General features: G+C 42.7%; 1 protein-coding gene across 1 annotated transcript in view; it reads right to left on the reverse strand.

Moving 5' to 3' along the window:
* Positions 1 to 12,807, reverse strand: part of LOC140184884 (uncharacterized) — a 34,835-nt gene extending 22,028 nt beyond the window's left edge. The window contains exon 1 of the mRNA XM_072238079.1: positions 12,757 to 12,807. Coding sequence (XP_072094180.1) covers positions 12,757 to 12,807 — 51 coding nt within the window. The remainder of the gene's footprint in view (positions 1 to 12,756) is intronic.
* Between the last annotated feature and the right edge of the window lie 1,453 nt (positions 12,808 to 14,260).

Genomic DNA, 14,260 nt, shown 5'->3' on the forward strand with positions numbered 1-14,260 from the left:
CAGCCGAAAATAATAATAATGCAAGGAGAATGCTTGGTGACTTCACAAAGCCAACATCCAAATTTGATGGAAGAAGCATCTCCATTCCTGCCATTGGAGCCAACAACTTTGAGCTGAAACCTCAGCTAGTTGCCTTAATGCAACAAAACTGCAAGTTTTATGGACTTCCATCTGAAGATCCTTATCAGTTTTTAACTGAATTCTTGCAGATTTGTGAGACTGTTAAGACGAATGGAGTTGATCCTGAAGTCTACAAACTTATGCTTTTCCCTTTTGCTGTAAGAGACAGAGCTAGAATATGGTTATATTCACAACCCAAGGATAGCCTGGACTCCTAGGATAAGCTGGTCACTGCCTTCTTGGATAAATTCTTTCCTCCTCAAAAGCTGAGCAAGCTGAGAGTGGATGTTCAAACCTTCAAACAAAAAGATGGTGAATCCCTCTATGAAGCTTGGGAAAGATACAAGCAGCTGACCAAAAGATGTCCATCTGACATGTTTTTAGAATGGACCATATTAGATATATTCTATTATGGTCTATCTGAATTTTCAAAAATGTCATTGGACCATTCTGCAGGTGGATCTATTCACCTAAAGAAAACGCCTGCAGAGGCTCAAGAACTCATTGACATGGTTGCAAACAACCAATTCATGTACACTTCTGAGAGGAATTCCGTGAATAATGGGATACCTCAGAAGAAAGGAGTTCTTAAAATTGATGCTCTGATTGCCATATTGGCTCAGAACAAAGTGTTGACTCAGCAAGTCAACATGATTTCTCAAAGTCTGAATGGATGGCAAAATGCATCCAACAGTACTAAAGAGGCAGCTTCTGAAGAAGCTTATGATCCTGAGAACCCTGCAATGGCAGAGGTTAATTACATGGGTGAACCTTATGGAAACACCTATAACTCATCATGGAGAAATCATCCAAATTTCTCATGGAAGGATCAACAAAAGCCTCAACAAGGCTTTAACAATGGTGGACGCAATAGGCTGAGCAATAGCAAGCCTTTTCCATCATCTTCTCAGCAACAGATAGAGAATTCTGAACAAAACACTTCTAACTTAGCCAATCTAGTCTCTGATCTGTCAAAGGCCACTTTCAGTTTCATGAGTGAAACAAGCTCCTCCATCAGAAATCTGGAGGCACAAGTGGGCCAGCTGAGTAAGAAAGTCATTGAAACTCCTCCCAGTATTCTCCCAAGTAATACAGAAGAGAATCCAAAAGGAGAGTGCAAGACCATTGATATAATCAATATGGTCAAATGCACAAGGGAGGAGGAGGACGAAAATCCTAGTGAGGAAGACCTCCTGGGACGTCCTTCAAGCAAGAAGGAGTTTTCTATTAAGGATCCATAGGAATCTGAGGCTCATACAGAGACCATAGAGATTCCATTAAATCTCCTTCTGCCATTCATGAGCTCTGAAGACTATTCTTCCTCTGAAGAGGATGAAGATGTGACTGGAGAGCAAGTTGCTCAATACTTAGGAGCTATCATGAAGCTGAATGCCAAGTTGTTTGGTAATGAGACTTGAGAAAGTGAACCTCCCTTGCTCATTAATGAACTAGATACCTGGATTCAGCAAATTTTACCTCAAAAGAGACAAGATCCTGACAAGTTCTTAATACCTTGTACCATAGGCACCATGACCTTTGAAAAGGCTCTATGTGATCTGGGGTCAGGGATAAATCTTATGCCACTCTCTGTAATGGAGAAGCTGGGGATCATTGAGGTACAACCTGCCTTGTTCTCATTACAATTGGCAGACAAGTCATTGAGACAAGCTTATGGACTAGTAGAGGACGTGTTAGTAAAGGTTGAAGGCCTTTACATCCCTGCTGATTTCATAATCTTAGACACTAGGAAGGAAGAGGATGAGTGTATCATCCTTGGAAGACCCTTCCTAGCCACAGCAGGAGCTGTGATAAATGTCAACAGAGGTGAATTAGTCCTTCAATTGAATGGGGACTACCTTGTGTTTAAGGCACATGGCAATCCCTCTGTGACAAAAGAGAGTAAGCATGAAGAGCTTCTCTCAGTTCAGAGTCAAGAAGAGCCCCCACAGTCAAACTCTAAGTTTGGTGTTAAGACCCCGTATCCAAACTCTAAGTTTGGTGTTGGGACTATACAACATTGACCTGATCACCTTTGTGGCTCCATGAGAGCCACTGTCAAGCTATTGACATTAAAGAAGCGCTTGTTGGGAGGCAACCCAATTTTATTTATCTAATTTTTATTTTATTGTTATTTTGTGTTTTATTAGGTACATGATCATGAGGAGTCACGAAAAAAAATATAAAAATTAAAAATAGGATCAAAAACAACAGAAGAAAAAAATCACACCCTAGAGGAAGCACAGACTGGCGTTCAACGCCAGTAAGAAGCATCTGGCTGGCGTTCAACGCCAGAACAGAGCATGAATCTGGCGCTGAACGCCAGAAACAAGCAACATTCTGGCGCTGAACGCTAGGAATGTGCCTAGAGGAAAAGCTGGCGCTGAACGCCAGTAACAAGCATGAAGCTGGCGTTCAACGCCAGAAATATGTTACATGTGGGTGTTGAACGCCCAGAATGTGCACCACTCGGCGTCTAAACGCCAGAATGGTGTGCAAAGGCATTTTACATGCCTATTTGGTGCAGGGATGGAATTCCTTGACACCTCAGGATCTGTGGACCCCACAGGATCACCTCAGGATCTGTGGACCCCACAGGATCCCCACCTAACATATTCCCACCTTACCTCCTAATCCTATTTTACTCTTCCCCATGTCACACTTCCCAAAACCCTTCACCAATTACCTCAATCTCTCTTCCCAATTACCCCCTTCACCACTCACATCCATCCACTCTTCCCCATAAACCCCACCTACCTTCAAAAATTCAAAAACATTTTCCCACCCAATCCCACCCTATATGGCCGAACCTACCTTCTCCCCTTTCCCTATAAATACCCTTCCATTCTACTTCATTTTCCCACAACACAACCCCCTCTTCTATACCTTGGCCGAACCTACACTTCCCCTTCTCCTCCATATTTTCTTCTTCTTCTCTTCTTTCTTCTCTTGCTCGAGGACGAGCAATAATTTAAGTTTCGTGTGGTCAAAGCACAATCTTTTTTGTTTTCCACTACCATCAATGGCACCTAAGGCTGGAGAATTCTCTAGAAAAGGAAAAGGGAAGACAAAAGCTTCCACCTCCGAGTCATGGGAGATGGAAAGATTCATCTCCAAGAGCCATCAAGACCACTTCTATGATGTTGTGGCAAAGAAGAAGGTGATCCCTGAGGTCCCTTTCAAGCTCAAGAAAAATGAGTATCCGGAGATCCGACATGAGATCCAAAGAAGAGGTTGGGAAGTCTTAACCAACCCCATGCAACAAGTCAGAATCTTAATGGTTCAAGAGTTCTATGCCAATGCATGGATCACTAGGAACCATGATCAAAGTATGAACCCTAGTCCAAAGAATTATCTCACAATGGTTCGGGGGAAATACTTAGATTTTAGTCCGGAAAATGTGAGGTTGGCATTCCACTTGCCCATGATGCAAGAAGATGAACGCCCCTACACTAGAAAGGTCAACTTTAATCAAAGGTTGGACCAAGTCCTAATGGACATATGTGTGGAAGGAGCTCAATGGAAGAGAGACTCCAAAGGCAAGCCAGTCCAACTAAGAAGACTGGACCTCAAGCCTGTGGCTAGAGGATGGTTGGAGTTCATTCAACGCTCCATCATTCCCACTAGCAACCGATCTGAAGTTACTGTGGATCGGGCCATCATGATTCATAGCATCATGATTGGAGAGGAAGTAGAAGTTCATGAGGTCATCTCCAATGAAATCTACAAAATAGCCGACAAGCCCTCCACCATGGCAAGGCTAGCTTTTCCTCACCTTATTTGCCATCTATGTTACTCAGCTGGAGTTATCATAGAAGGAGACATCTCCATTGAAGAGGATAAGCCCATCACCAAAAAGAGGATGGAGCAAGCAAGAGAGACCCTTCACGGTTCTCAAGAGATGCATGAGGAAGCTCATCATCAAAAAATCCCTGAGATGCCTCAAGAGATGCACTTTCCTCCCAACAACTATTGGGAACAACTCAACACTTCCTTAGAAGATTTGAGCTACAATGTGGAACAACTAAGGGTGGAACATCATGAGCACTCCATCATTCTCCATGAAATAAGAGAAGATCAAAGAGCAATGAGGGAGGAGCAACAAAGGCAAGGAAGGGACATAGAAGAGCTTAAGGACATTGTTGGTCCTTCAAGAAGAAGACGCCACTAAAGGTGGATTCATTCCTTGTTCTAAGTTCTTTCTGCTTTTCGGTTTTTTATGTTGTGTTTATCTATGTTTTGTGTCTTTATTTCATGATCATTAGTATGTAGTAACTATGTCTTAAAGCTATGAATAAATTCCATGAAATCCTTCACTTCTCTTAAATGAAAAATGTTTTCATTCAAAAGAACAAGAAGTACATGAATTTCAAAATTATCCTTGAATTAATTTAATTTTATTGATGTGGTGACAATACTTTTTGTTTTCTGAATGAATGCTTGAACAATGCATATTTTTGATCTTGTTGTTTATGAATGTTAAAACTGTTGGCTCTTGAAAGAATGATGAACAAAGAGAAATGTTATTGATGATCTGAAAAATCATGAAATTGATTCTTGAAGCAAGAAAAAGCAGTGAAAAAGCAAAGGCTTGCGAAAAAAAGAAAAAATGGCGAAAAAAAATAGAAAGAAAAAGAAAAAACAAGCAGAAAAAGCCAATAGCCCTTAAAACCAAAAGGCAAGGGTAAAAAGGATCCAAGGCTTTGAGCATCAATGGATAGGAGGGCCCAAGGAAATAAAATCCAAGCCTAAGCCTCTAAATCAAGCTGTCCCTAACCATGTGCTTGTGTCATGAAGGTCCAAGTGAAAAGCTTGAGACTGAGTGGTTAAAGTCGTGATCCAAAGCAAGAAGAGTGTGCTTAAGAGCTCTAGACACCTCTAACTGGGGACTCTAGCAAAGCTGAGTCACAATCTGAAAAGGTTCACCCAGGTATGTGTCTGTGGCATTTGTGTATCCGGTGGTAATACTGGAAAACAAAGTGCTTAGGGCCACGGCCAAGACTCATAAGTAGCTGTGTTCAAGAATCAACATGCTTAACTAGGAGAATCAATAACACTATCTGAACTCTGAGTTCCTAGAGACGTCAATCACTCTAAACTTCAAAGGAAAAAGTGAGATGCCAAAACTGTTCAGAAGCAAAAAGCTACAAGTCCCGCTCATCTAATTAGAATTAATATTCATTGATATTTTGGAATTTATAGTATATTCTCTTCTTTTTATCCTAATTGATTTTCAGTTGCTTGGGGACAAGCAACAATTTAAGTTTGGTGTTGTGATGAGCGGATAATTTATACGCTTTTTGGCATTGTTTTTAGATAGTTTTTAGTAAGTTCAAGCTACTTTTAGGGATGTTTTCATTAGTTTTTATGTTAAATTCACATTTATGGACTTTACTATGAGTTTGTGTATTTTTTTGTGATTTCAAGTAATTTCTGGCTGAAATTGAGGGACTTGAGCAAAACTCTGAAAAAGGCTGACAAAAGGACTGCTGATGCTGTTGGAATCTGACCTCCCTGCACTCAAAATGGATTTTCTAGAGCTACAAAACTCCAATTGGCGCGATCTCAATGGCGTTGAAAATTAGACATCTAGAGCTTTCCAGCAATATATAATAGTCCATACTTTATTCGGAAATTGACGACGTAACTTGGCGTTGAACGCCAAGTACATGCTGCTGTCTGGAGTTAAACGCCAGAAACACGTCATGATCCGGAGTTGAACGCCCAAAACACGTTATAACTTGGAGTTCAACTCCAATAAAAGCCTCAGCTCGTGGATAGATCAAGCTCAGCCCAAGCATACACCAAGTGGGCCCCAGAAGTGAATTTATGCATCAATTACTTACTCATGTAAACCCTAGTAGCTAGTTTATTATAAATAGGACTTTTTACTAGTGTATTAGACATCTCTGGACGCCTAGTCCTTAGACCATGGGGGCTGGCCATTCGGCCATGCCTGAACCTTTCACTTATGTATTTTCAACAGTGGAGTTTCTGCACACCATAGATTAAGGGTGTGGAGCTCTGCTGTACCTCAAGTTTCAATACAATTACTATTACTTTTTATTCAATTCTCTTTTATTCTTATTCCAAGATATACGTTGCACAACACTTTGATGAATGTGATGATCCGTGACACTCATCATCATTCTCACCTATGAATGTGCGTGACTGACAACCACTTCCGTTCTACTCTAGGCCGGGCGCATATCTCTTAGATTCCCCAACAGAATCTTCGTGGTATAAGCTAGACAGATGGCGGCATTCATGAGGATCCGGAAAGTCTAACCTTGTCTGTGGTATTCCGAGTAGGATTCCGGTATTGAATGACTGTGACGAGCTTCAAACTCCTGAAGGCTGGGCGTTAGTGACAAACGCAAAAGAATCAATGGATTCTACTCCAACCTGATTGAGAACCGACAGATGATTAGCCATGCTGTGACAGAGCATTTGGACCATTTTCACTGAGAGGATGGGATGTAGCCATCGACAAGGGTGATGCCTCCAGACGATTAGCCGTGCAGTGACAGCGCATAGGACCATTTTCCCGAGAGGATTAAAAGTAGCCATTGATGATGGTGATGCCCTACATACAGCTTGCCATGGAAAGGAGTAAGAAGGATTGGATGAATGTAATAAAAAAGTAGAGATTCGAGAGGAGCACAGCATCTCCATACGCCTATCTGAAATTCCCACTATTGATTTACATAAGTATTTCTATCCCTTTTTATTTTCTATTTATTATTAATTTTCGAAACCCATAACCATTTAATCTGCCTAACTGAGATTTACAAGGTGACCATAGCTTGCTTCATACCAACAATCTCTGTGGGATCGACCCTTACTCACGTAAGGTATTACTTGGATGACCTAGTACACTTGCTGGTTAAGTTGAACGGAGTTGTGTCCACACAGAGTTGAAAATGCAATGAATTTTACAAAATACAATAACAGAGGAATCACAATTTCGTCCACCAATAACCCCCGCAAAGATCAAGACTCCCGCAAAAGGACTTCAAAGCTCCCGACATGACCCCATACGATGGCACATCAGATCCAAGCCATCATCTCAGTAATTTCAGAAGCAGAATGTATCTCACCGATGCCTCAGACGCAATTCGGTGCAAAGCCTTCCCAACTACCTTAACAAAGACGGCAATTAAGCGGTTCGACAACCTGCCCCCAAGGTCCATCACAAGCTTTGACGACTTAGCTGGAAAGTTTCTTGCCAGATTCTCTATCCTGAAGGACAAAACCAAGCATGCCCCAAGTCTATTAGGGATCAAGCAAGGAGATCAGGAAAGTGTTCGCAACTACATGGAAAGATTCAACAAAGCATGTCTAGACATACAAAGTCTGCCAAATGAAGCAGCCATTATGGGTCTCACCAATGGCCCAGGAGAGGGATCTTTTAGTCACTCCATATCAAAGAAACATCCTACTTCTCTAAATGAAGTGCAAGAACGAGCAGAGAAATACATCAACATGGAGGAAAACTCTCGACTGGGAAAGATCTCAGAAACCGGACCTTCCAACTCCTCCCGGGATAAGGATAAAGACTCCAAGAAAAAAGAAGATTAGCATGGAGAGAAGATTAAGAAATACCACAATTACACCCTTCTCCGGGTGTCTCTTGTGGAAGTGTATCGAGAAGTATGCCACAACGAGGAGATTCCACCACCTCGACCAATTAAAAGCAAAAAAGGAGGCGGAAATCGGATGGAATATTGCAAATATCATCGAATCTATGGACATCCCACCAACGAGTGCTTCGACTTAAAGAATGTCATAGAAAAATTGGTAAGAGAAGGGAGACTAGATCGGTACTTAGCCAGCAAAACCGATGAACCTAGAAAAAGAAGAAAGGATGAAAAGGTCGGATGAACTGAACGACCACCTCGCACCCCGGAGAGACATGTCCACATGATACATGGTGGATTTGCAGGAAGAGGAATCTCCAAATCATCCCGCAAAAGACATTTTAAAGAAGATGCGGCTGGCATCATCTTGAGGCATGACGATCCCATGGTCATCACTATCATATTGGCCAACGCTAACCTTCACCGCACATTGGTGGACCAAGGAAGCTCGGTTGATATCTTGTTTAAAACCGCCTTCGACAAGCTCGGCCTAGAAGAGAAAGAGCTCAGAGCATACCCGAACAACTTATTCGGACTAGGAGACACTCCAATCCAACCACTCGGATACATCTCACTGCACACAACCTTTGGAAAAGGAAACCGGTCAAGGACACTTAACATAGACTACATCGTGGTTGACGTAAGCTCAGCTTACAATGCCTTAATAGGTCAGACAACGCTAAATCAGCTCGGGGCAGTAGTCTCAACTCCACATCTATGCATGAAATTCCCAACTACAGAAGGGATCGCTATGATAAAAGGAGACTAGAAAATAACACGTCGCTGTTACAATGAAAGTCTGAACCTTAGAGGAAAAGGAGAAGAAATCCACACCATCGAACTCGGGGGAACTCAAAGTCGGGAAAAACTTCGTCCACAACCTGAGGGCGAGATAGAAAGAGTCCAGATCGGAGATGTTCCAGATAAAACAACCAATATTGGCGCAATTCTAAAAGGAGATGTAAAGGAGTCTCTCATACAGTTCTTGAAAGATAATGTCGACCTCTTTGCATGGAAGGCCGCAGACATGCCTGGCATTGACCCAAAACTAATGTGCCACAAGTTGGCAGTATACCCAGGATCTCGGCCAGTACAACAGAAGCATCAGAAACTTGGACCTGAAAGATCCCAAGCTGTGGAAGAACAGGTACAAATGCTACTGGAGGCAGGATTCATAAGAGAAGTCAAATATCCGCTATGGCTAGCCAATGTAGTCTTAGTGAAAAAATCAAATGGAAAGTGGTGGATGTGCACCGACTACACCGATCTCAACAAATCTTGCCCAAAAGATCCCTATCCACTCCCAAGTATTGACTCTCTGGTGGATGCCTCCTCCGGATACAAATACCTCTCGTTTATGGACGCTTATTCGGGATACAATCAAATCTCGATGTATCCACCCGATCAAGAAAAAACCTCATTCTTAATCCCAAAATCAAACTACTGTTACGTCGTCATGCCATTCGGACTCAAGAATGCAGGAGTCACCTATCAAAGATTAATGGACAAGGTCTTTGCAGATTATATTGGGAAACTCATGGAGGTATATGTGGACGACATGTTAGTAAAAACACAAAGCGAGGAGTCATTACTGTCCGACCTCGCCCAAGTGTTCAATACCATAAGAAAGCATGGCATGAGACTTAACCCTGCAAAATGCACCTTCGTAGTAGAAACTGGAAAATTCTTGGGTTTCATGCTCACACAAAGAGGAATCGAAGCAAACCCAGACAAGTGTCAGGCCATACTTGACATGAAAATCCCAACCTCTGTCAAAGAAGTGTAACAGTTCAACGGGCGACTGGTAGCCTTATCCAGATTTCTAGCCGGATCAGCCATAAAATCTCTCTCCTTCTATGCCACACTAAGGAAAGGAAAGAGGTTTGAATGGACAGCTGAGTGCAAACAAGCTTTTCAGGATTTCAAAAGGTTCCTGGGACAACCACCTATTCTAACTCAACCACGAGAAGGAGAACCACTTGTGCTATACCTTGCAGTAGGAAGTCGGGCAATAGCCTCAGTACTGGTCAGAGAAGACGAAGCTGGGCAACAACCCATCTACTTCGTCAGCAATGCTCTACAAGGGGCAAAACTGAACTATCAAAAGATAAAGAAATTTGCCTACGCTCTCATACTAACTTCTCGACGACTTCGCCCCTACTTTCAAGCTCACACCATCAAGGTTCGGACCAATCAGCCTATAAAAGGCATTCTCCATAAGACAGACTTAGTTGGAAGAATTCTACATTGGGCAGTCGAGCTATCTGAGTTCGATCTTCAATACGAAACTCAGACGGCCATCAAGTCCCAATATTTGGCCGACTTCATTGCTGAGTACACAGACACTCCGGAAACTCCGACAAAATGGAATCTCTACGTAGACGACTTTTCAAACAAAACCGGAAGTGGCGTAGGTGTGATAATAGAAAGTGATCAGGGAACCCAAATCAAACTTTTCCTCAAATTCGGGTTCCCTACTTCAAACAACCAGGCCGAATACGAGGCACTACTAGCTGGTTTGAAGCTGGCTAAGGAGGTTAGAGCTCAAAAACTTATCATCTTCAGCGACTCACAAGTAGTCTCCTCACAAATAGCAGGAAGCTACCAAGCTAAGGATTCTACCATGATAGAGTACCTAGACAAAACCAGGAAACAGCTCGGACAATTCTAGGGATATGAGATCCGACATATACCTCGGGAACAGAATGCTTGAGCTGACGCACTCTCAAAATTAGCCAGCACCAAACCAAGGGGCAATAATAGAAGCCTCATCCAGGAAATACTGCAGAACTTGTCAATCTCAGAGGAAGAAAAAGTCCTAGCCATATCCGGTCAAGATCAAGGATGGATGAGTCCCATAATCAGCTACCTCAAATCCGAGATACTCCCTACAGACAAGAAGGAGGCAAAGAGGTTAAAGCGGGAGGCACAATATTACACTATCATAAACAACATCCTATATAAGAGAGGGATTTCGACACCTTTACTAAAATGTGTGCCGGCCTCTAACACAAAAGAGGTCTTAGAAGAAATACACAGTGGCACATGTGGTAATCATCTCGGAGCACGAGCTCTTGCCAAGAAAGTACTCCAAGCTGGATTCTTTTGACCGACTTTACAAAAGGAAGCCAACGAGTTCGTTAAGACATGTCCACCATGTCAGAAGCATGCTAACTTCCACATCGCCCCACCAGAAGAACTCATCAGCATAACATCACCTTGGCCATTTGCAAAGTGGGGACTCGACCTCCTCGGGCCCTTCCCTCAAGGATCGGGACATGTCAAATTCCTCATTGTAGGGGTAGATTATTTCACAAAATGGATTGAGGCCGAGCCCCTAGCCAATGCCACTGCCCAAAGAAGTCGGAAATTCCTATATAGGAACATTGTCACGAGGTTTGGGGTTCCTTACTCCATCACCACAGACAATGGCACTCAATTCACAGATGCATGCTTTAGAAAGTTGGTAGCCGACCTGAAGATAAAGCATCAATTCATATCCGTAGAACACCCGCAAGCTAATGGACAACCAGAAGCTACCAATAAAGTCATACTAGCCGGGTTAAAACGGGGGCTACAGGACGCAAAGGGAGCCTGGGCTGAAGAGCTCCCACAAGTCCTATGGGCATATCGGACAACTCCACACTCCACCACAAAGAAATCATCCTTCCGATTGGCTTATGGAATGGAGGCAATGATACCGGTAGAAGTTGAAGAAGGATCTCTCAAAACGATCCTCTATAGTGAAGAAGCTAACTCCCAACTTCAGAGGGAAGAGCTTGACCTACTCTCATAAGTCTGAGAAAGAGCTTGGATCAGAGAAAAAGCGCTAAAATGCCGCATGGCCTTAAGATACAATCGAAAGGTAGTGCAGCGAAGCTTTACCAATAATGAACTATCCTAATCTGAAATGATATCGGAACAAGTCAACCCGGAGAAGGATAGCTAGCGGCTAACTGGAAAGGACCCTACCGAGTCACAGAGGTATTGGGAAAAGGCTACTACAAAGTGTCCGAACTCGAGGGGCGAGAGCTACCAAGAGCATGGCATGCCTGCAACCTAAGAAGGTATTATAGTTAAAAGGTAATAAAAAGATCTTAGGACAAAGGTGCACTCTTTTTTCCTGAAAAAGGTTTTTTAATGAGGCGCCAAGCCAAAGATCTGCAAAATTACCTGATCTAAGAAGTGTGAGCACCCACATGTATATATTTGCATATTTTCTATTTTTGAATAAAGTTTTTTTAGATTTTCTACAAATTCTCTTTATCAAGACGCATTAATCTGAAACGCAGAAATTCATCGCCCGATTATAAAGCTACAGATCAGCAAAAGTGAAAACCAAATTCACTGCTCGATCATGATAAGGTCGATGAAGATGAAAACCAAATTCATCAAAGGTCAGGCCAAGCGAGGATCAAAATCGGCAAGATGAAAAGCGGCATAAAGAGAATAATGCAAGAAGTTATAAAAAGCGATCCATGAATAGAGGCCTGACGAGGTCTGAAAAAAATGGATTGCTAGAAATAACTTAGAATGGATCGACATAAAAGAAGTCGGACCAGATCAAAGCAACGAAAAGTTATAAAAAGTAACCCATAGAAAAGAGGCATGGCCAGCCCTGAAAATGGAGTACTAGAAATAACTTAGAAAAGACCGACATGATGAAGTCAGCCCGACAAAGCTACAAAAGTTATAAAAGTAATCCATAAAAAGAGACCTGACAAGGTCCAAATAATATGGATTACTAGAAATAACTTAGAAGGGACCGACAATGACGAAGTCGGCCCGACAAAGCTATAAAAGGTAATCCATAAAAAGAGACCTGACAAGGTCCAAATAAAATGGATTACTAGAAATAACTTAGGCGGACCGAGATGAAGAAGTTTGCCTAAGCCAATTCCAAGCGACAGAGTTATAAAAAGTAAACCCAAGGGATTACTAAAAAAGCCTAATGAAAGACATGCACGGCTCAACCATAACTTCACCAAAATCGACCTACCATGGGAGAACCACAAAGAATAAGTCGAACCAAGCCAGCCTCAAAAGCCATTTCGACTAAAACGCAGAAAGCAAAATAAAAGTATATCAAGGAGGTTGGACATCTAGATGCCAACACTCTAAAAATGCCTGGAAGTGCAGAACAAAGCTAGCATAATAAGAGACTCAAGAGGCCACCCAAAAAAGCTGACCTCAAGTACTTAAGGAAACTACTTTGTTTTTCTACAAAGAGTTGCTATAGAAAAGCAACAAAAATATCCAAGTTAAAGACCACAAGTTACAAAAGTAAGGGTTCAAAAGCCCACAGACCGGGCTGTACAAAACATCAAATAAAATTCATCAAAGATCTAGGTTCTCATCAGGAGCAGCACCTTGAGTCGACGAAGGATAGACGATCCTCATGGGAATTGCATCTACAGTCCCATCATCCCGATTCAAGATCTGAACATCAGGGGCGAACTCGGGCTGGCCGACCTCCGTAGTAGGAGTTGAAAAAGTCAGAGCAGTAGAGGCTTTGGCAGATGGCACAAGAAGAGGATCTACATCTACATCATCATCATCCGAGCCATCAGGAACAACCTAACCATCTACTACAATGTTATCTAAGTTGAATAGGGTAAGGTCGAGTTCGGGCACAAGAACTCGAACCTGAGCCTTCAAATTCTCATAAGCAGCATTCACGCTGCCTACAAGATGCCCCTGGAGCTCAGTATAGTCAGCCTGAACAGAGTCCAACCTCTCCCTGAGCTCTACCATCTCACCATAAGTTAAGACATAGCTCTCCATATGCTTCAGTGCCATCTCCTCAGCCAAGTTCGCAGAAGCCACCGCAGCGGTAGCCCGAGTCTTCTCACCCTCCAACTCTTTTTCCAGCTTCGCCACCTTCACCTCAAGCTCCTCCTTCAATCCCTTGATCCTGTCGAACTCTGATTTAGCCTCCTCCATAAAAACCTTTGTTGCATGAATGAGAAGATCTTGGGCAGTTTGGTATAAAGCTACTCCCATATGTGCCATCTTAATACTGCTCTGTGTAATAAAGTCCAAATGACGAAGGAGGGAGACATCGTCAGTAGGAACAACACCATAAGGAGCAATTTGCTGATCAACAAACCCAACGTCATCAAAGTCAGGGGCGTCCAAATTGAAAGGCTCAATAGTACTCTATCTTTTTGGAGGAGGGCCAACAGTAGAAGAGGAAGTAGCAGCAGAGGTCTGGGGAGGATCAACCAAATAGACCTGAGGAGTTGGAATCATCCTCCTCGGCCCAGCAGAGCTCAAGATTGGCTTCTTAGGAGGAACTTGAGAAGATCCCTCCCCTGTAGCCTTAGCCGAGATGTTCTAGGCAGCAGTAGCCTTCCTCACCTTCTTAAAGGCTTTCATGGAATCATTGGTCTTTGCCATCTCTGAAAAAAAAGAAAAAAAAGTTACAAACTGGAAGGAGAAGAAGCAAAAGCAAGTAAAACAGAGCAAAGGAAGTCAGGTCACTACCCAGCTCAGCTCGGACA

Source organism: Arachis hypogaea, chromosome 5, assembly GCF_003086295.3.
Source record: "Arachis hypogaea cultivar Tifrunner chromosome 5, arahy.Tifrunner.gnm2.J5K5, whole genome shotgun sequence".
NCBI lineage: Eukaryota > Viridiplantae > Streptophyta > Magnoliopsida > Fabales > Fabaceae > Arachis > Arachis hypogaea.